This window comes from Cheilinus undulatus, linkage group 5 (assembly GCF_018320785.1).
Source record: "Cheilinus undulatus linkage group 5, ASM1832078v1, whole genome shotgun sequence".
In the NCBI taxonomy this organism is placed as follows: domain Eukaryota; kingdom Metazoa; phylum Chordata; class Actinopteri; order Labriformes; family Labridae; genus Cheilinus; species Cheilinus undulatus.
Genome location: NC_054869.1, coordinates 46,941,326 through 46,964,703, shown reverse-complemented (window position 1 = coordinate 46,964,703; position 23,378 = coordinate 46,941,326). Strand labels below are relative to the sequence as shown.

The window sequence follows — 23,378 nt, the reverse complement described above, 5'->3', positions numbered from 1 at the left end:
AACTTCCTGTTGCTCTTTTGTGATGTTTTGGTGTCATGAGACAAAAGATAAGCTGAGGTTCAAACAGTATTTATTATGGCTGTATGAACATGAGCAGAACAGAGTTACTTAAACAGTGTAGCTGAAAAGTTGGGCCCCTCTGGCTGTGGGAGTCCTAAACCTGTGTTTATCTTACATGAGTCATGAAGAGGGGAGGGGGTTCGGGTGCCAGGACGCCAGGCTCACCTGGCCAGGGGCGTATCCTCAGGAGTGCAACCAGGCACAGGGTAGGGGGCGCAGGAGTCATCTGAGGGGGTGGTTGGGGAGGAGCTGGGCAGGTAGACTGCAGTCCACAGCAACAGGTTACGTACGTGACACACTGGGTGGAGAACCTGAAACAACACCTCAAATTTCACTCAGTGACATCACAGAAAACAATGAAAAACGGTGAAAAGAATAATCTGGAAAATATCTGTTTATCTGAAACAGGTAGAAAAAAACTTAAGCACTACTCGCATGGGATTAGTATTACCCGTGGACCTCAGATAATTCATGAATTACCCCATCACATCAGTGTTTGGTGCGATGCATTCGCATTTGATAGGTGAAGTCTGCACTGTACTTAACTTTACTGACAATTCTAAATGAAAGCATGAAGGTGCAGTATGACAGTAGCAATGAAAAGGACCAAAAAAGACAAACAGAGTGAAAAAATTATTATTACAATTATCACCCAAATCACTGGGATGCAGATTTGCATGGGATTAGTATTACCTGTAGATCTATGTATGTACTGAAATAAAATAGGTAATTTTCACTCCACAAATTACACACTGACAATTTGCACAGGATTACAAACGCAGACATCCTGCATGATCAAACAAATCCCATGCAAATAGGGCTTTAGATAGAAATGTATGTTCCACTTGACAAAAGCAATAGATAAAAAAATATTTTTATGACCATGACTTCCAGGTCATACTACTGTAACAATAATGCCACTGTAACACCCTGCCACATAAAGAAATGCAAGAACAAACCCAGCACAAACCACAAAAAAGAACATTTCTCAGATGATAAGGCTAAGACAAATTTAAAAAAGACAAGAAATGAATTCAAAAAATGTATGGCATTTATATTTCTGTGACTCATCTTTGTCTCTAGTTGCAGTTAGAGTAATTGTTGTCTGACCATCTAAGATTTAAACAGACCTGAGGAGGCTACATCTTGTAAATTTCACTGAAAACATGTTCTCATTTAGCAAAGATGTTTGTATATGCCTTTTGATAGTCCCTGTCCTTGGGTTCAGGTAATCGAGTCTAAATTTAAAAGTTTCAATTGCATAATTATGAAACCTGAGAAACCAAATTCACAATGAGCAGTACTTCCAAAAGGACTTGATCTGAACAAAGTAGTAGATGGTGGACGTACAATCTCGGAGTGTGAGGAGTACAGCATGTTTTTCAGGGTGCGGTTGGCCGGTCTCAGCAGGGACCAGACAGAGCAGGTCCTTTCCTGCACATGTCGGTCCTCCCTCTCCTTGCCGCTGTTACACAGGAAGGTGCCGAACAGACAGGAGTAGGTGTGCTGCACAAGTTTTACCTGCATACAAACACATAAAATTTCAAGAGTTGTATACACAACACAGGTATAATAAAAAGCAAAAAGAATAGGAATTTCGTCATTTGACTTATTAAAAAACCCTACAATTACAGCTGAAGCAGATGTCAATACACTTCAGTCAGAGGTATGTCATTGTCACTTCTCTTTATTAAAGGTACAGTGTGTAATATTTTGTAGCATTTAGCAGAACAACTTTGTTAAAAAAAGGAATTTAATATTTATAAGTATGTTCATATTACTGTCTAATCCCTGAATATACAGACTGTTTTATTTTCATTTATTTAGAATAAGATTTTAATTCATAGATAAGGAGCATCACCCTTGCACAGACTCCACAATCTTTCACCACCACGTTTCTACAGTACCACAGAAGGGATCAAATATTGGCTGAGGGTATTTTTTAATTTCACTGGTTGCCAGGATGTCCACCAGAGGTGAGCATCCCAATCTATAATCTGACTGTTAAATGTATCCAATATTCCCAATTTTACACACTGTATCTTTAAAAGTCCTAAATTGCTTCAACTCAAAAGGTTTGCACAATCGACTTCACATCTGGTCATGTAGACTTCTTATCTCACAGTAATAAATAAACTCAGAACTAATCAAATTTAAACTAGCAATCTTATCTGATACTACTACTGCACCTAATAGGAATGATTTTCTTGAGTGTTCTGCACCGTCTTTGGTTTCTCTCCTAATGGAAAGGGATGATGGTGGCTGATTAGACAATTATTTAAAAGTTTTTTTGAGACACTTTTGTTTAAAAAAAGGGAATACAGTGGCTCATCTTCCCACAGCATAGGCTTGTTTTATGTGCCAAAAAAGGGATTGCCACAATTAAACATATACACACCAGAAAGGCCTCATTAAACTCAAAGGAGCATGGGAATTGTCTCTGCAGCTGGTGAACACAGTCTAGCCACTGCAGAAAGACGGGACAGCGCTCATTCAGGTCCTCAGAGTTTTCTCCATGACCGCATCGGTCTGCAAACTTGTGGCCAAAGTCCAACCACTCAGTCTCCACCAAAACCTGGAAGCCCTGCAAGATGTGCAAGCATAATCCTGAGTTTAAATACATATGACCACTTCACGCAAAAAAAACGATGTAAAAACAACTTGTGTCAGAGATTGAGCAAAGACTTCATCTGTACCTCAATAGTGCGATAGTAAGGGTCCAGCAGAAGCTTTGATAAAGCCACAATCTGAGGTGTCCGGTCCCACCCATCAGAGCAGTGCACCAGGACGGGCCTGTGGTCTCTGTCTACAGCATTGACCACCAGCAATGCGGCCTTTAGCAGCAGGGAAAGATGCTGCAGCCACTTGGTGCTCTCCAGTGCAGAAAGCCAGCTGTAGGAATACAAACACAACAGCACAAAAACTTCAGACACTAAGTAATGGCACATTTTACAAGGATGAGTACATATGGATGAGTGACATCAATTAGCTTTCATGGCTTCTATATCTTTCCGAACACATTTCAACCACTTCTTTGTGACTTCATTTTGATAAGACCACAACCATGATGTAAATGTGTTTGAAAAAGTGGCCAAAGGATTGAGTCGTTGCAAGTAAGTTCTTTGCTTTCTATTTGTCTTGAAAATTTATCTACATAAAAATGTTCTAAACAGATTTGTTGTCACTAAACTTGTAATACCAGACTTTCTGGCAGCCTTGGGTAGCACAAACCAGCCTAAACAGAAGTGACATATTATCACCTTTTATTATTAAATGACGAGCATGTTAGGAAATGGTGGATAATTTACTACTGCAACAGAGATGGAGCAATATTAGCATTCTGTTCAAGTTGTTTCTAATCACTTGATAAATGCAACAACATTTTCTATTCAACCTTAGCCTTTTGTTTGGAATCCACCTCTTACAGAACATATCTGGCTCTCTAGCTGCGTAAAGGATTTGAAAAGGCAAGCTATAACAGCAGATTAAAGAAAAACATCAACTGGAAATTCCTAAAAAAAAAAAAAAGGGTAATACCAAGGGGAGCTAATTTTCACACTGTCATTATAATGCAATGCATTGCAATGCAATGCACGGCTCTGGCAGCATCAAACGACAGACAAAGAAAACAGCTGCTAAACACAGTGAAGCATTTAGCATCTAAAGAACTAAAATGTGTCAACAGAATGAATGTGTAGCTTTATTATGAAGTTTACCAATTCAATACCTGTATGGATAATGGTTACGTAACATTTTTAAACATGACAGGAGCAGTGAGAGGCATGTATGCACCTTAACAAAAGTCACTCAAAAGTAAATGTTTACCTACCTGCCTTATCTAGGTTACATTTCTTAACACTGTTTAAGTTTTGTATATCTGATAAACCTGGAGCATCTGGGACACAGACAAACAGCTTGTGACAGACTTTTGACTGTCAAATTTGACAAGATAGTTAGTAATCATTAATACAGACTCCAAACTATTTCGAAACAATTGCAACCTGCATTCTTTTGTACAAAACTGCAGAGTAATAATTGTACAGAGAAGCCCCAAGTCATGTAGGTCAGATGATATTAACTTTATGATTCATGTGAATATGCTAAGATGGAATCCAAATTTAGAAAAATTACTGGAGTCTTTTTAATGTCTTCTAATTTGAGCTTCTAAGCCATTTCAACAACATTTGGTTTAGCCAGAGAAATTCAATTACACATCACTGTAGCACAGAATCAGAGAGCAGATGGAAAGAGATCCTGAGCTTGATGTTTGGCCAAGATTTCTAAATTAGGCACAGATGTATAGCCAACAAAAAAACACTGCTGTGATTACTAGTTACCCACCATTACTACAGCAAAAATTAAGAGCTTTGGACCTGTTTTTTGTCTCAAGAGCTTTAGAATTACAACAAGGGAAATTGGAGGTATTGCTTGGCTTTCAAAAACCTACTTAGCTGGATCAGGCATTTGAGTGCAGAGGAACCGCAGTGATTGGAAACTCTTGCGGATGGAGTGGATGTTGGCCATGCCCATAAACACCACCTCACAGTTCGGATAATATTCTGAAAGGAGAGCAAAACAATATTTAAAAGAACAGAGGAGGAAAGATTGGTGGAGGTTTTAATTGTAGTATGTACAAGAATTATATCAATCCCACTGGCAGTTTACTGAGCTATGACCTATTTCTGCTTTAAATGAGCTAATGCTCACCTGGGCATTCACAGCCTCCCCCCTTGGCTCTGTTAGCTACAGCCGCAGCATAAGACCTGGCATCCAAGATCAGTAACTTAGGGGGCTGGATCGCCAATGTCTCCACCTCTGAGCTGTTGGTCATGGAGGATTCTAATAAAGACACAACACAATTATCTCTCAATACAATCCAGATTGTATGAGATCTGAAGAACAGGTATCAAAAATCCTAATACACTATAAGGATATGATAAGAACGCTGTGCAGAATCTGCTTATAGACATCAGCAGTTAGTGTGCTCTGTATGTTGTGTGCCTGCTGTTTCAGACAAGCCCTAACAGATCAGATTGCACAACACTGTCTACCACTCATGCATGTAACAAGAATCCTGCATGGAGATGTCTGTCCGTGCTTGGTTGTGGGTTTGCATTTGCCTTTTAGTGTGTGTATGCGTACAAGTATACACGATGTACCGATGAGTGATGTTCAGTGACTCTGAACTCTTACCAAAGTCAGTGTCAGACAGGTCAGAGCCGTTACTGTACCCGCCGTTGGTAAGCTGCTTGCAGGAACTGCTGTCTATTGCACAGGCCTTGGCAATGGACTGTACCAGGTGCTCATCATCAGCGTTCCTCCAGCCCCACCAGCTAACCTCTGGCTGACCGCAGCGGGCGATTACAGCCCCTGTGGTCTGGTGCCTATAGGAGTTGGAATCAGAGCATTCAGTTACATGTCATAGTCAATTACACAAATACAGAGCCCTGTCTGGGCTCTTTCTTTAATCTGGTGCCTGATTTTCTTTGGAGAAATTATCAGTTGCCACAGTAGGTTATGTCATTGATAAAAGACAGCTAAAATGTGCGTCAGGGAGTTGTAAAAGTACTCAATACATCATTATTGTCATAAGTATGATCTTAAACTGTATATGTAGGCAAGTGATGAGTGAGGTAATGTTAAATAATCTTTTACACAAGCTTTAAAGCCAATATTTGTAGTTTTGTGTTACTCAATAACCTGCTAACATTTTTTCTTTATTCAGCAAAGCCCATCAACAGTTGTTTTGTCATTTTAAACAACAGTAATAATTATTAGGGATGCGTGATATCATCTGCATCCTATTAGCATACATAAAAATGTCTGCTGATATTTACAACATATTGCTCACCTGTGCACCTGACCTCAGTGCTTAAAGGCACTTTAAGTGGGGATTGCTACTTTGCTGCCTCTTACATGAATTTTGTGTGTTTTCTTGTTACTTTAATCCTTAGTTGACTTATCTATTTTTACTGATCAGTCTCATACGTTTAACCCTTTTTTCTTCATATGGTTTAATTTGAGGTCAATTCATGGCTGACACAGAGTGCTATGGGAAGTGATAAAGTTGAACTATATACCCAAAAATGAAAATCACCAACCTATAAACCACAGCAGGAAACCTCTTCCAGGAGCGGAAGGCTGCCACATTCTCCAGCTCCTTGTCAGTGATCCATGCTGGCACCAGGAGCTGCTGAGGATAGCTGGGGCAAAGCCTGTCAGAACAGGGAGGCAGAGAGAGGGTGCACAGATAAACAAGGAGAAAACGAGGAAAAGGGGATTAAGGTTATCTGTGATGGCTAAACAAAAGTCTGCTGACAGGACCTAATCCTGGGCTGGGCTCTTCTCTGCCCAGCACACAGCCCTAGCAGGGTAAAATAACACAACCAACCACTGATTAATACACACATGCACGGGTTTGTGCTGAATGTCGGCAACAAATCGATCATCTAGTACCGGATTACAAAAATCAGCACAGTTGCAAGAGACCTGAATGAAAGCCATTATTACCTGAACTTGCTGTTGATGTCAGATATCCTCCAGGCGTTTTGAGTGTCAAAGCCCATCCTCTCCACTTCGTTCTTGAACCAGGAGGTCACATGTTCCCCTACAGACAGAGCAGAGATGTCTGATAAGCCAAGAATGGTCCTCTGAGGTCATGTGAGCACATGTGAGAGATAGTGGGGTACCTGGTCTGCACAACTCGCCGTGCTGTTCCTTCTCGCCCGCATACACATCCATGCACCAGGCGTGGAATGCAAAGGAAAAGAGGTCCTCCAGACGAGTCGGAGGGCGCACAACTGAATTCAGGCGTTTTAGCCATTCTTGACACTGCTCAAAGGTGGAGAACTGACACCTGAGGAATAAACAGAAAAGTCATCATTACACATCCAGCATGTTATACATTTCAGTATTAAACTACAATGACAAATGCAGAAGTGCCACTGTTTTCAAATTCATATACTGTTGAAATAAACACCTTTCTCTCTACACTGCCAAGATACACTTTATTGCCAAAAGTATTCGCTCACCTGCCTTGACTCGCATATGAACTTCAGTGACATCCCATTTTTAATCCATAGGGTTTAAATGACGTCGGACCACCCTTTGCAGCTATAACAGCTTCAACTCTTCTGGGAAGGCTTTCCACAAGGTTTAAGAGTGTGTTTATGGGAATTTTTGACCATATTTCCAGAAGCGCATTTGTGAGGTTACACACTGATGTTGGACGAGAAGGCCTGGCTCTCAGTCTCCACTCTAATTCATTCCAAAGGTGGGTCCATGTCTTTATGGGCCTTACTTTGTGCACTGGTGCACAATCATGTTGGAACAGGAAGGGGCCATTCCCAAACTGTTCCCACAAAGTTGGGAGCATGGAATTGTCCAAAATCTCTTGGTATGCTGAGGCATTCAGAGTTCCTTTCATTGGAACTAAGGGGCCAAGCCCAGCTCCTGAAAAACAAGCCCACACCATAATCCCCCCTCCACCAAACTTTACACTTGGCACAATGGAGTCAGACAAGTACCATTCTCCTGGCAACCGCCAAACCCAGACTCGTCCATCAGGTTGCCAGGTGGAGAAGCGCAATTCGTCACTCCAGAGAACGTGTCTCCACTGCTCTAGAGTCCAGTGGCAGCGTGCTTTACACCACTGCATCCAACGCTTTGCACTGCTGGGGGTGATGTATGGCTTGGATGCAGCTGCTTGGCCATGGAAACCCATTCCATGAAGCTCTCTACGCACTGTTCTTGAGCTAATCTGAAGGCCACATGAAGTTTGGAGGTCTGTAGCGATTGACTCTGAAGAAAGTTGGCGACCTCTGTGCACTATGTGCCTCAGCATCCGCTGACCCTGCTCTATTATTTTACGTGGCCTACTACTTCGTGGCTGAGTTGTTGTCGTTCCCAATCCCTTCCACTTTGTTATAATACCACTGACAGTTGACTGTGGAATATTTAGGAGCAAGAAAATTTCATTACTGGACTTGTTGCACAGGTGGCATCCTATCACAGTACCATGCTGGAATTCACTGAGCTACAGAGAGCGACCCATTCTTTCATAAATGTTTGTAGAAACAGTCTGCATGCCTAGGTGCTTGATTTTATACACCTGTGGCTATGGAAGTGATTGGAACACCTGATTTCAATTATTTGGATGGATGAGTAAATACTTTTGGCAACATAGTGCAGCTGGAAACTCTGACTGTAAACTTGACCTGACTTATCTTCTCACACTGGTTTGTGGTTCCTTGTTTTAAATCTATAATTATCAATATGTAATATGCTCTTTTTAGCCTTTTTTCATCAAAAACTAAAACGCTGATGTGTTAAAGTTAGAACATCATTAAAATGAAACCAAACACATAAAGCATCAAAGTATTTAGTAATGATGCACCAATATATCTGTGTAACATCAGCATCCGCGGATGGGCATCCTAAAACAGTCATCAGCCATGAGGCAAAAACTGCGACATGCGCCGATGACAGCTGCCAATGTGTGTCAAAGACAAATCTGAATGCATGCTGTTGTGAGAGATGATGCTAAAATATTACAAAAGAGATGACAGATAGCAGTCTGACAGGTCTTTGCTGCATAGCGCAAACCCTTCAGTTGAGTGCCCACATTTGCATTTTCAGGGTGCAGCGTCTTGGATGCAATTGGCCGAAATAGTGGAACACTTTAAACCTTCTCCAGTTGCCCACTCACGCCTGCTGGCTATGCAGGTTAAGTTAGTAATGAAGCCAAAAAGCCTAGAGCAGGACATCTCGCACTGGTGAAATAATACATTTAACACAATGCCAAGCCTCTTGGAATGAAAACAAAAGTTCCTGACGTATGCCTCTGACTCAGAACCCCCTGCAACTTTGACTGCACAGCAGTGGAGATAAGTTGAAATTTTATCATTATTATTCTCCCTCAATTTTAACCGCTGACAAGAGAAATAAGCACACCTGATTGGTCTGCTGCTGATGTAATCCCCTTTAGCAAGAGACCTGTAAAGTTTTTTTTACAGACGGAGGCGGCTACTGACCATGATGTTAGAAAAAATAAATACTACTTTACTAGAGGCTGCTAGCAAAAAAATCAAACACAGTTTGTTCCACTTCTCCACATCGCGCAGCTTTACGTGCAACTAATTGACATGCCAGCCAGCATTGCTGGGGCTGCTCCTCACATCCTGGATGAAAAGAGAAACTGATTGAACTGCAGCAAGGCAGACATGCTAATCTTTGTAGAGAGAAACATGCATCTAAAACAGAAGCAGACTTTGAGGTAGGGTTGGGCAATATACTGTATCTGCATCTTACTAAGTTACACTATGAGTTGGGGCTGAGCAACAAACATTTTCTGTATCACTGTATTTTTGAATGAGGTATAGGGTTAAACAGGATTGTCTAGAATAATATTTCTTTATGTTGAAGTTGATTTTAAAAAACTAAGTAGTCATTTATATCAGGCTAGTGAGTTATGCAGTTATTTTCCAAAAAGAAAAAAAAGGATCTTTGTGAATTAAGTTTAAATAAAAAGTTGTATTGTGGATTTCTATGGTTGACTTTGCCCCCACTAAAGTGATAAAGGCTAGAATTAAACTGTTGTTGACCAGTAAAAATGGATTTTGGTCCCTGGTCTAGTTGAAAGGTTAACAATCAAAAAAAAAAAACAAGTAACAAAAGTTAGTGAAATAAACATCTGTATCAATATTGGCATTGACAAAATTGTAATTTCAAACATCAGTATTTGGGATTGTTCTTGATTTCACAATCAGTGGACCACTAATATTTAGTCAGAAACAGGCTATTGAGTTGCATTGCTCACCCCAAAGAGAGAAAGAGACAGAGAGAGAGGTAAGATGTGTATGCACCAAGACGCTATTACAACATTTAACTTTCTAAAGCTGACTGTTCAAGTGTTACACTGTATTACTGAGTTTTTCAGGTTTTCTGAGGTATGCTCTCTTATGATTATAATGACAACCGGCTTGTGGAAAGTCCAGAGCCTGCTTGCTCTGAATACCCTGATGTTTAAATTTGGTAACAGCTGTAGTGCCTGCCATCACATAAATCTTGTCATGCATTTTTAGTCAGGTAAGGAGTCCGCCTGCAAACAACCAGCACCAATCGAACAGAAACTGTAGCATTCATTCATATTAGAAATGGATGTATCTAAACAAAACTGTTTTTTTAATTCCTGTTTCATCCCAATCACATGCTTAGTAGTGAAATTCATTTCAGTCCTGTGGAACCTCATGACCAGCTGGGCTCCCAAAAAAATGTCAGCCTCTACTCAGTCACAATCAAACCAGCCTAATTTGTTTTCCTCACTGCGAGGACTGATGAAGTGACGCTGATTTGATTTAAATATAAATTCTGGAATCATCTTGACAAATACACATTTTTTGGCCGGAGGATTTCTTGAAACATTATAATGAATACTTCAAAATAGAAATACACTACAGTACATAAAGCTCCCCATTAGTTGTAAGACCTCATCACAGCTGTAACAGACAATCCTGCATCTGAAATTCGTCACAAAAAATAAACAAAGAAGTGATTCGGATCACATTTTATGCATTCTGTAACTTCAAATGTCTTGCATGCATGAAATATAGTGCTACATACAGATATGAATGTGATTTTCAATCAGCTGTCCTCCACCTGTAACAGTGGTCTTACCTGATGACTTTGCAGTCCTTACAGGTGACATGAAGCTGGAACATATCACGGCACTCGGCACATTCTATGAGCTGAAGAGGAACCTGTAAAAGAGAGACTGACCATCAATTCAACTCTAGGCAAAGTCTGATGGAAACTTAAAAAACAGCTCATGAGAAAATTACATGCGGTCAGTACAAGTAGTGTTGCAGACTGAAATTCATGCATACATAATTGTCATTTGAATTCATTAAGCAAATTAGTGGTGGTCAAGCATTAAAATGCTTTCATGCCAAAAAGAATAACCACATAAGATGGGATATCAACTTTGATTAAAATATTTAATTGAATAAATGAAACCGCAGTTAACCCTATTGTGCCAATATACTAGTTATACAGTATGCTAATCTAAGAGCAGTTCCCATACTTTTTCAAATTACATATCCCTGCACTCTATCAATAAACATAATCTTCTCAGCTGTGAGATAAAGACCACAAAAGAACAGACGCTAAACCCTGAAATGCTTGCATTAAGCATCTGCATTTTTTTTGTTGATGTGACCTAAAGTTTTGCCTTTTTTGAGGCAACTAACCTTCAAATTACAGAACTATACTGTGCCTATAACTTCAGAGCATACTTTGAATACTTAGGGAAATACCTATGCTACTTTTGGCAATCTGTGCGCAAGCCAAAATAAATTTCCGTAGCACAGTGGGTTTTCACATAAACTGTGACTCAAGCTGCTGTTCACACCAGTCCAGAGTCATGCAAGAATAGCCACAGTCATCACATGATCAAGCCCTCAGTAAAGTACAAGTTATCTGCCTAATGAAGATTCTGTTAGTTGATAAGTCACATCAAAAGACTGGTAGTTTGGTTGCACTGTGTGGCCATGTGTTTTCCCACATATATTTCTTCTTTACTACCACTTGCTTTCATCATTTGATTTTAAACAGGATGAAGAAGTACAGTTCTACCCCTCAAGACAACAGTCAGTTCAGACAGGCGCACATTAAAAATACCCTTAAGTCTACCACTCCACGCCATGCAGCTCTACAGGTACTTACTGACACCTCACAACAACAACCCTATCCAGAGAAAACAGAGAAAAGAATAATAAAAGTGATGTACGCCGATTTGTAATCATCTCTGTCTGCGTCAGGCTGCTATCGCAGCACATTCCGGATGTTCAGGCATCCTGCTGCCACAACTTAATTCCTGGCCTCTAATCTACATCCCTAATCTTGCCACCATTGAAATTCCTGGGCTGTTTGTTAACAGACTATCACTCCCTTGCAGCACCTCCCACCCCTGATTTGTGAGCTTTGACAGCATAGCCATGTGATGCAGATGCCTCATCAACTCCAAATATGTGTGAGGAGAATGTTGGCTCTGTTTGATGTGAGCACAGGGAAGCTGTGTGAGCCAAGAACCGGAGGCTCTTTGAGGTCCAATTTTCCCTGGCAACACGTGACGGGAGCCAGCAAAAAAATAAGAAATACTACAATGAGTAAAGCAATCCTTTTATACAAATATATTTGTATGTTTTTATTTTAAATGCAGTTTTTATACATAGAAGTGCTGGAGAAAAAGCATGGAAGCCTGAACACTTTAAACCTTTCTCACAGTGACCCCAAACCACAAAACTATTACACAAGTGGAAAAGTGGGCTGGAAACTAAGTTAGTGTAAGACCTAAGGCCAGGTAAGAAAATGTGTTACAAATCCAGTCTGCTGGCTGCTTCAACACTCCCTGCTCCATGGATAACTGTCAGTTAAGCCATTTAAAGACTTTCTTCTGCTTTTTTGGCCTTTATTTGTAGTAGAGAAATAAATAGGCAGAAAACGTGGGGAGAAAAAGTGGGGGATAATCTACAACAACCAGTATCAGGACGGGGAATCACTGGTGCTCAATGATTTTTTATTACATACAGAAGGATACATACTTTTACTTTGGCATTTGGCAGGCATAAATCCTAACCCACAAGGAGCATAATGTAAGTGGTGCTGAACAGATAAAAGAGGATTATGTAAAGCAAAAACATTTCATCGTCTATCAAATACAAATGATTTTAACACTTGAAGGTACTGGAAGTGGTCATTATTTAGTTGCATTTTCTAAGTAAATGCATACATGAAATTGGGCATCCCGTATGCTCAAATTTTAACATTTTATATCTTGATTGGGAGCAGTGAATCTTGATGGGAATATCAATCATCCCTCTGACTGTTGGTTAAGGTCTTTAAGTTAGATTTCTTTAAAAAAAAAAAAGATTACCAGCCATATGCTTTTTGAAAAAGTTAATGGTTTGAAAAGTGCTTGTTTTTAACTAGAATGAAGGGTTGAATTTTTTATCTTTGCAGGAGTTTCTTATAAATTATTGTGCAGCTTAACATATGCATATGGGAGGAAGCAGATGTTGCTAAATACAACAGATGTCTCACAATGTGTGTGTATTTGTAAGCACTTCTGGATGCTTTAATTTCCCCCAGGATCAATAAAGCATCCATCTATACATCGACTCATCATATCAGCAGCTGGGTAGCTTTACCATTAGCTTGTGTTTTTGCAGGGTATTCAGGTGTAGATTTCATGGCTGAATTATGGGAAATACTTGATTTTTTCAATCATTTTCAATTTACATAATAAATACAGATACACAATGGAAGATAATACTCAATCCAAGAACATCTCCAGGAAAAAAGGGGAAAATTCAGAAAAAATGGTAAAATGTCTGCAATGATGAGTGAAAAGGTTTTTCAGTAGAAATGAGACCACTGTAAGGTAAAACACCGCATCTCTCATTCTCAACATAGTGAAGAGCGAGTGTGAGGACTGGAAAGGCAGCAACTGTTACTGATTCCCTCTAGAACCTTCGCAACTAAGGTAACAGCAAGTACAGAGAGAAAGCAGTGTGGGCAGGCAGGTCTAGAAAGAGAGGTGATAAAGAGTCACGCGGCACTGAAGCCAGTGCAGGTCAGCTCTGAATGGACTGGTCACCACAATGCTGACACAATGGACCTAGTGCTTTCAATTCACAAAACTGTATATGTCTCTTATTTAATTTTGAGCCATCAAAGAGAAACTATTCTACTCTGTCTCAACTTGAGGCTAATATTTCACTTTTCAGGAATACTTACATTGACAACAGACTCTTTGAACTTGATGTGTAGACGGTAGTTGGACGTTGCAATGATGGCATCCTCTGCTCTTCCAACGTACTCTGTAAACTCCCCATGCAACTCAGGAAAGGGCACCTCGGAACCACAGGAAATAAGACATTTTTAAAAAAAGGTGCAGACAGCCATATAGATCAAGAGTAGTGATGATTTATGCAGAACAAACTGATTCTTTCAACACATATGGTTGTAATAACTGCTGAAAAAGTAGCCAGCAAGGATTGTAAGGATTTTGGGGGCATCCATCTCTGTAGAAAACCTTTTTCTGGTTGCTTTTTTTCCCAACTACTTTGTGATTATAATCTGAGTCTAATATCCTCTTTATGTCTGGTGTCTCCTTTTAAGTATTTTGAGCTGTAATCCTGCACATTTTCATGCAATAACAAATGCATTTATTTTAATACTTTAATAAACATGCAGACTTTAAGAGCTATTATACTACAGCACTATTTTAGCCATGAAAAATCTTTAAAGCTGTAGCTTAGAGACAGACAGGGGAAAGAGAGAACGTGAAAGCATGAGAGAGTGAGAAATAGAGGGTGGAGAAATAATAATATCCTGACAATACTGTTAAGTAACACACATTTTTACACCATCTGAGGTCCAGACCGTTGGCATCATAGCTTCACTCTGCTTCTATGTGTGCACTCCTTTGTCATCAGAAGATAGTTTCATAAACACAACTACCGTTGTGAAAAAATTACAAACAGTTCAGTTCTTACAAGCAACAGTGGGTGTCTTCCACTCTTTCTGATGACATGCAGAGATGTTGGTCACAATATGAATTTAACAGATAGAAAGTGAGTGCAGATTATCCATTATTTATTGATCTCAGATGGCAACTGCACACAAATAATAAAGAACATTTTTTAAATGATCAACTTAGTTTGCTGGAATCTTAACTATGCAGCATACCCAGCCAGGCTACAGGTCATGTGTGAGAAACACATTGATGGATAATTAAAGTCTAATGGGCCATCATTTCAGGTCAGAAAATCCCGAATTCTGGATAAATCTAGATGAATCACAACCCTCAATGTAAACATCTTTGGAGGGTTTATACAACCTGTAAGACACATCTTGTCGAGAAAAGAACTTCTGTACTACAGTATGATTTTTTCCTTTGGCTTCTTACAGTAATATAGTATAGGTAGTATGCAGTGTTGGGCATATTACTTTTAAAAAGTAATTAGTTATAGTTATTAGTTACTTCTCCCAAAAAGTAACTGAGTTAGTAACTGAATTACTCTACTATAAAACTAACTTGTTACCAGGGAAAGTAACTATTGCGTTACTTTTTTTAAGTTTAAATATGTCTAAGAATTTGGATTTTTTTTCTAAGCAGGTTTCACACGCCAGTTGCATAGAGTAGAATTGCATAGACAGGTACTTAAACAGAACTTTAAATATTTATTGCACCTCAACAGACCACGGCTGGTAGACATACTGTACTTCAAGTATTTTCTTCATCACAAAAATACACAGTTTAACAATATAACAATTAAGTGCTTTTAACTCTCTCACATAGCATACCTGCGTATCATTCCAGTCAGTTCAATCTGTGTCACAAATTTTTGTGAAGCTGGAGCAGAAAAATTTAGCTGCTTGGACGACACGGCTCTGAGCTCACGTTAGCCACACCTGGCCTGCTATCATTATCAACAGCATCAATGTAAGCTGTTTATTTGTTGTAAGGAAATTCTGAGTCTTGTTAATAAACAGGCAGTTTCCAGTAGACTTTTATTTTGGCCAAAAACAATGGTGTTTTTGGCCACTAGTTTTGTAGAAGCGTATGCCGCAAAGCAAAGGAATTGCTTGCCTGTAAACTGCATAATATTCCCGCTTGTAGACTTTATTTGAGTTTATGAATTTGCTGGTATTTTGTGACAGGACCTTTCAATTGTTCTGATGTTCAGTAGGATTCTCTTATAAATTCCTGGGGGTTTCTTCTGTCCCACCTTAAGAATTAAAACATTTACTACTATGATTTAATTCAAACACACAGTATGTAAAACTCCACCACCAGGGGGCTCTCAACCAAGACAATAACAATACGACGGGTACAGAGCAGCACTGCCCAGCTCTACCCATCTCTGCTGCTTACTTCTTGCTTTGAATTAGGACTCTGTTCAATAAAACGGCACCTCACAAGGTGTATTTACTAAACAAGAAACCAAAATCTAGTTTTAATTCATAAATTTCTCATAGTGAGGATGAAATGCACTGTAAAAAGGCCTTCCTGGTCTACCTTGATCCAGCGCACATGCACGTTCTGGGGCAGCGCACTCCTCCATCGTTATGAGAAATTTAGGAGTAAAAAAAAAAAAAAAAAAAAAAAAAAAAAATTCATTTTGTTTTGATTGAAGAAACCTTGTTGAAGAGAGTCCTCAATTCAAAACAAGAAGCGGTAGAGAAGGAAGCCACAGATGTGGGTGAAGCTGGGCAGTTCTGGTCTAACTCGCTGGAAGAGCAGTGCGTTGGGGGTTTCTATGTTACAGAAGGGAGTTTGGGAGATTGAAATCACAACCTATAGCATCCTCCATAAAAGGCACGGCCTGTTACAACCATTCAAATGAAGAATTTCTCCGTCATTGAAATTTTAGAAACTATCTGAGTTACTATAAGACCTCATTTGAAAAAATTATGATCACTTTTTAAATGAATATAGATGAGGGCCGTAAAAAAAGATCACAAATTTTAATCACGATTAAACTGGGATTTCTGCAGTTAATCACGATTACTCACAGCCTATTTAATGTATTCGAAAGTTCCATTATTTTGCTTATAGAATTGTTACTGTGTCATTTTTACTGTCTTAAACTAAGGGCCACTGACTCCCTGTTTGCATACAGACCTACTTTAATATATTGAAGAGTATGACATGAACTTTACCACAGAAGAAAGATCTTGTGATGGGTTGAAAAGGAAATAAGGGGACATTAAAAAGGTAAAAAGACGATATCACAAGATACATGAGATTTTTGACTTATCAACTGAGCTATCTGTGAGGTTTTTTAAAGTGAAATGAAACTTTACAGAGCAGTGGTGGACTTCTTTTTACATCAGTGATTCTTCTGTGCCTTAACTAATGTCTGCAGAAAGGGACGATAAAACTTGCAATTGACGGCCAATTAAAACAATTCAGTGCACTAATTGTGGGTTAAAGTTAATAGTGATCAAAGCAATTAATCTTTACAGCCCTAATATAGGTATTTCAGTGCAGAAATTCAACATATTGTATCTGTAAATTGAGATTTTGAGAAATAAAATCTGTATTTTCTCTTGAACTTTACTGAGATGAAACCAAAAGTTAAACCTACACTCAAAAAACATTGTAAGTTTTGCCGACTCCTGTGCAAAAGGTGATCTAAAATAAAAAAAAATTTAAAAAAAACCTTCTGACTTCTGATATTCAATCATATCACTCACTCAGAATCTGTTTTTGTAGAAATTGTCATTAATTTATGTATTTTAAAATCATAATCTGACACTGATACACTGGAAGAGAGGATAAGCATAGTGTCCAACTTTTAAAATGTATTCAGTGAATGTTATTTTAAAAATTCAAACAATTTTGAGTCTGTTTTTTTTGTGTTTTTTAAGCAGGAAAGAAAGCGTATTGAAATCATCATATATAAATTGGTGAACTCAAATATTCCAGACTTCTCCACATTTCTTTCAATCTAATTTAGGAATGTCCTAGGAATAAACATTTAATTAAAGGTGTTGGACTTTAGCCCTGTTCATGAAAATTATACCTTGAATTGACCCTGTCTATACTTGAACAGTAAATCCACAAAATTACTGACTGAAAAAAAGATTCAACAACCAGTCTACTGAGAAATGCAGCTAAACTACCAATGCTGCTATATGTAGTGGTGTTATGGCCCAAAACTGCCCTGAGCCTCAATCTCACACACTGGTAATCATTTTTGTTGAAAGATGGAAAAAACATTGGGCTTTTCATGTATTTAGAACTAATTTTTATTGATGCCCAATTTAATATCTTAGCAACATGGTAGTCATGAATCACATACTACTTCTCAGAGCAGCTAAAGAAATTCTGTCAAAGCCTTTGAAATCTTTGTTTTTTGGCATTATAGACAATAATACACAGTACATGTTTTTCTTCCTAGATACGTACATAACTTTCCTTTTAAGACCTTGCCTCTGAGGCTGGTCAAACTGAAAGTAAGCTTATGTGACATGTGACTTTACAGTGGTTGTGTCATGGTGGTTATGTAACTGATTTAAGGAAGAGATGCATCCACATATTAACGAGTAATTGCGAGATTTACTTTCTTTACAGCATGAAATTGAAATGCTTGGGTTCAGCTTCCTCACCTGCATGTTTTCCTCCTCCAAGACAGGGGACTTCTTGGGGAAGATCTGATTGGCCTGGATACACTCCAAGCCCTGCTGCCCCTCCTCCTCCTGCAGATAAGAAGCCTGTAAATTATACTGACCCACAGTCAAATTTAACAACCATATCCTTTATTCAGACACTCATGTATATGGAGGTATAATTTGACAGCTGTGGGAATTGAGCTGCTCTGCATAAAATGCTTGTAAAGAAAAAACCTTGGCCTTTAAAATTTTGCTAGTTTTATTTGGGGAGGAAAAGGCGTGGAGCTCCATTCCTCTGATTTGTCTTAATTATCTTGGTCAGAGTACCAAGTCATACAGCCATAGCCAAATGTTAAAAAGTAACTTGAGTGTGATGCACATAACACTGCTTTAAGTGGCCAGCTTCTTCTCCAAACACACACTGTAATGTTTAAGATACCATAATCACCATGCCACAACAAGCTGTGGGGTAATGCATAGCATAATGAGAAGTTCTCCAAAACTTCATAAGTCACTGGGACAGATTCTTAATAAAATCTTTAAAAAATGACATTCAAGTTTAAGTCCAAGTTTTAACTATCAATGTATTTTGTTTTTGACAAATTTTCACCAACAGTATGTGGGCTTTCTTGAGGGATGAATATTTGAGGTCAGAGTAGTTTTAAGAAAGATGAACGTATCTTTCAGAGGATAGCAATGAGTGGGGAATGCAAGGCATGGGTATACAAGCAGAGTCAGGGATTTTTGCTCAAGGGCAAACTGGTTGAAAAAAATGCATGGCCTTGTACTGACAGAGACTGAAAGGGAGTCTTTGGGGCGCATATAATAGACAACACGTGTGCAGCCTCTTTAATGCTAATTCTGCATTATTTGCGCTGGTTTATACACTCAGTTGTCATGGCAAGAGGGCCAGTGTGCTAAGGCCAACCAAACAGTGGCAGGCACAAACCAGTTATCAAGTAGAAATACAAAATAAAATCTGCAGTGAAAACTGAAAGCCACCCTGCTTGACAGCAGCCTCTGATGACCTTTGACACTGTTAAGGTTGATGCAAGTGTCTCTTCTGATAAACAGAGCTGATAAAAAAATGGAATCAATGGAGAATTTCTGATCACTGGCCAGTACCACAGGGCACAAACAGTTTCTATGAATGGATGAAAAGGAATGTACTTTACCATGGCCCCTGTGAAGGAGTGTGGGTCACCAAAAAGGGGGCTTCGCCTTGGACCAGTCTGTAAAAGGAGAATGCAGAAAGTTCAGAAGTTATTTGGTCAGAAAACTAGTATTTCATGTAAAAAAAAGGAGGAAAAAGGATGGTGAGTGCTTCCCGGGGGGGCCAAAAATGTCAGTAAAATGTAATCAGGATGAGTTGCTCTACAGGACAGTGGAAAAACTTTTAACAGCAAAAAATGCTGAAAAGTGACTTGCCATACTACTGCAAATAGTCCATAGTAGAAATGGCAGTCAAAACTGAAAATCAGAGGCACTCTGATGTAATAAAAATCCTTTATTGATTATGATTACTGATTATGTCCTGATGATGACTTGTGGCGAGTCAAAACGCGTAGACATCCCTGTTAAAATAAGGAATTTTTATTACTTCAGAGTGCCTCGGCTTTTCAGTTTTGACTGCCACTTCTACTACGGGCTGTTTGCAAATGATCTGATCAAGTCATTTTCTCTTCTTTTTTTTTTGTTGGTATTTTATGTACTCCACCATCTTTAAAGATACTGGCAGATGCTATCGTTTTAATTGCATTTTAGCAATTATAGAAATAAAATAAAATTTCGGGCTGTCAAGATTAATTATGATTAACAACAATCCACAGTTATTGAATTACAATTTTTAAGTGTGATTCAGTACATGAGTAATTGTCCCTTTCAGCACACTTTGGTTAAGCCACTGCAGTGTCTCCCTGCAGCCACAGCAATGTAAAGTAAGTCCACCAATGCTCATTTATGTCTAATTTCACTTTAAAAATCATACAGGCCGCTGGATGGAAGAGTCAGAAGTCAACTGCACCTTGTGTTATCAGACAGTTACCTTTTAAATGTCCCCTTATATCCTTTTCAATCCATAACAAGTTCCCTTTTCCTTGGTTCAGTAAATATAAATTACCAATAAAAGCAGGTCTGGCTCCAAACATGTGTCAAATAACCTTAGTTTAATAGACTAGAAAATCCAAAATGACACAAGAACAGTTTTGAATGCAAAATAGTGGGATCATAAAATGTGATAAAAATGGTGTGATTAACTACAGAAATCTTGAGATTAATTATGATTTAAAGTTTTACTCTTTTGACAGCCCTTATAAAATTATCTGAAAATATACAACAATGAGCTAAAATATCCCAGAAAAAGTTACAAAAACTGTCAGTAAACAATTTAAAAACAACACTAAAATTATTAAAAGTGTCTCCTTTCCCTGTGTAATGATTGAATTTTATTTGTTTCCAAAATTGGAATATTTTGATTTAGGGATGCACAATGTTATTGGCCAGTACCAGTACCAGTACCAGCAGATATTATCTTATAAAGTTATTTATTGTATTAGCAAAAGAGAACATCTTTGAAAGTGTTTACTGCTTAGATATATAGTGGTCTACATATCGGCACAACGTATGAATGTAGGGTGACTATGTTTTTGCCATTTTAAGCAGAACTTATGGACCAATCTCAGCTGAAGTTTTTCATCCAGAAAGTTTTAGGTCAGAACTACAGCGTCTTTCTTTATCCATGTGAGAAGAGTGGGTTTTGTGTTGTTTTTAGCCCTTGTTTAGGACTGTCTCAGGAAACCATACTTGATAAAGAGGTTTTAATATTATTTTAAAGTATAAGCTCCATAAAAAGGGGACACATTTTTATTTAGTATACAACAGAGATCACCATCTGTACGGTGCTATTTATAGCTCCCAAAGGGCATATGAAGCTTGTTTTCATTGTAACTGTTAAAAATGCATTTTAATCTAATTACTTTATGCATTTACTTGAAAAAGAATACTGTGCATTTATCATTAATGGAAGAATCAAATATTGTGTATCCTGTAGCAAACAGACCTTTAAAATAATACTTAAATACTACTAACTCTATTACAGAAATGAGTTTGGGGTTCTTTACAATAAAAAGTGTTTTTATACTGAGATTGACATTGGCTGAAATGACCTTGGACATATCAGCATATCCAACATCATGCAACAATTCTTCGACTTCATTTTCTCTGCAAGCCTTGAGTAAGCCATTGTAACAAGCACCACAGGGTCATTACAGTAAAAGACAGAGCAACAATTATGGAAACAGATTTTTTGTGATTGACTTTTTGTTTGCATTACTGACACTGCCTTATCAGCACTAATCATAGGTCAGTTTTAGGCAGCTGTGACTGAGATTAATTAAGTGTTTCTGGTTCAGCTTCAAACGTTTGTGTGTGGACAGTCTCTGAGCTAAGCTGGTTTGCTTAGAATACTTTTGAAACTTGTAATGCCTTACTTTTAAGCTTTAAACTGCGCTCTTCAATATGATTTATGTACTGTAAAAATATTAAGTAAGTGACCTTTAAAATGGTACTATTGGTTAAGGTTTGAAGATACTACCCACCCTGTTTGCTTTACATTTAAGATCTTTATGGCATCATTTCACTCATATTCTTTCCTCTCAATAGTCCACGCACAAAAACGCAAGGAATTGTCCAAACATATATCTGTTTACTGATTGATCTGCCAGATCATTGTATTAGTCTGTAGGTAACTAGAATTGTCATAAAAAACATACAACGATATTTGCATGATTATTTTTGGGGCTTTTGCCTTTATTTGGATAGGGAGGCTTTAGAGAGACAAAAAGAGGTGAGAGAGAGTAGGGAATATGTACCTAACAGCCTCAGAGCCGGAAGTTAAACCTGCAAACCAGTGGGAGGAGGGCAAGGCTGTAACCTCTGTGCATCGGGTGCCAGCTCTCACAACTAAGCTGTACCAGTGCCGTACCATACTAAGATAACCACTTGTAATAATGCCAGTGCTTCTTTGTGCCTTTTATGGCATCTAGATAGATTTTCAAGATAGTCACAAAAAAGATGCAGGAATTCAAATAATAGCTGGTAAAAAAATCTGGCAATTTGTCCTTGTGATGGCATCAAGGCAAGGCAAGGCAAGGCAAGTTTATTTGTATAGCACATTTCAGCAACAAGGCAATTCAAAGTCCTTCGCACACGTCATTAAAATACATTGACAAAGGCAAGCATCAGGGTGTGAAAGTACGTTCTAACCGACTGAGCATTATGGTTGGCTACTACACTAAATTATAGCCCATCACAGACCAGGATTTTTTAGCAACATGTTGGACAGCCATAGTCAATTAGTAGCAAATGAATTTGCTTTAATAACAACACTGAAGACCTGCCGGCCAAACCAGCATTACGTAAAGCTTATACCTGTCACATTAAATGGAATATGGAGAGACAAAAAGGTCTGCTTCCTGATCAGGGCCTTTTTGTGCAGAGTTGCATGTTCTCCCCATGCATGCATGGGTTCTCCCTGGGGACTCCGGCTTCCTCCCACCACCAAAGACATGCTCGTTAGGTTAATTGGTGACTCTAAATTGGCCTTAGGTGTGAGTGTGAGTGTGCCTGGTTGTTTGAGTCTGCATCTGGGCCCTGTAATTGACTGGCAACCAGTCCAGGGTGTGCCCTGACTCTCGCCCAATGACAGCTGGGATGGGCCCCAGCCTCCTTCAACCCTAACAGGATAAGCAGGGTAGCAAAACAGAAATGGAGACAAAAGTACTGGTAGCTTCAACAAAAAGCTCTATCCTAAATATTTCAAATAAAAACAGTGAGTGGATATATTTTAGACTTACCAATAATGGTTAGTAATGATGAGCAGTCCTGACAATCTTGTTTGTAAACTCTCAAAAGTAAGACATGGAAATCTGTGAAAATAAAAATATGCACCTGAAAATGAGCAAATAATTGTCCCATTAGCTTGTCTATATTAAGCAAGCAGCAGGCATTTTTCCTAAGACACTCAAGGAACCGACACTCATTGGATTTCCTTTCAAATAGTTGTCCTGTTGGTCACATTGGCTTGTGCATGAGTTATACCACTTGGTCTCAACTGCAAATGGAAAAAAGCTGACTCAGTT

General features: G+C 38.7%; 1 protein-coding gene across 5 annotated transcripts in view; it reads right to left on the bottom strand.

Moving 5' to 3' along the window:
* mtmr3 (myotubularin related protein 3) overlaps positions 1-23,378 on the bottom strand; it is a 40,396-nt gene that overhangs the window by 14,501 nt on the left and 2,517 nt on the right. For 3 of the 5 annotated variants that reach the window (XM_041787840.1, XM_041787839.1, XM_041787843.1), the window contains 16 exons: positions 23,094-23,165; positions 19,416-19,472; positions 18,238-18,327; positions 13,855-13,971; positions 11,782-11,802; positions 10,735-10,817; positions 6,750-6,916; positions 6,571-6,667; positions 6,162-6,275; positions 5,254-5,444; positions 4,768-4,899; positions 4,508-4,619; positions 2,757-2,952; positions 2,459-2,644; positions 1,411-1,581; positions 226-371 (listed from right to left, as the gene is read on the bottom strand). In XM_041787840.1, coding sequence (XP_041643774.1) covers positions 226-371; positions 1,411-1,581; positions 2,459-2,644; positions 2,757-2,952; positions 4,508-4,619; positions 4,768-4,899; positions 5,254-5,444; positions 6,162-6,275; positions 6,571-6,667; positions 6,750-6,916; positions 10,735-10,817; positions 11,782-11,802; positions 13,855-13,971; positions 18,238-18,327; positions 19,416-19,418 — 1,826 coding nt within the window. In that variant the 5' untranslated portion in view covers positions 19,419-19,472; positions 23,094-23,165. The remainder of the gene's footprint in view (positions 1-225; positions 372-1,410; positions 1,582-2,458; positions 2,645-2,756; positions 2,953-4,507; positions 4,620-4,767; positions 4,900-5,253; positions 5,445-6,161; positions 6,276-6,570; positions 6,668-6,749; positions 6,917-10,734; positions 10,818-11,781; positions 11,803-13,854; positions 13,972-18,237; positions 18,328-19,415; positions 19,473-23,093; positions 23,166-23,378) is intronic. The other 2 variants (XM_041787841.1, XM_041787844.1) reach the window with 1 other exon arrangement.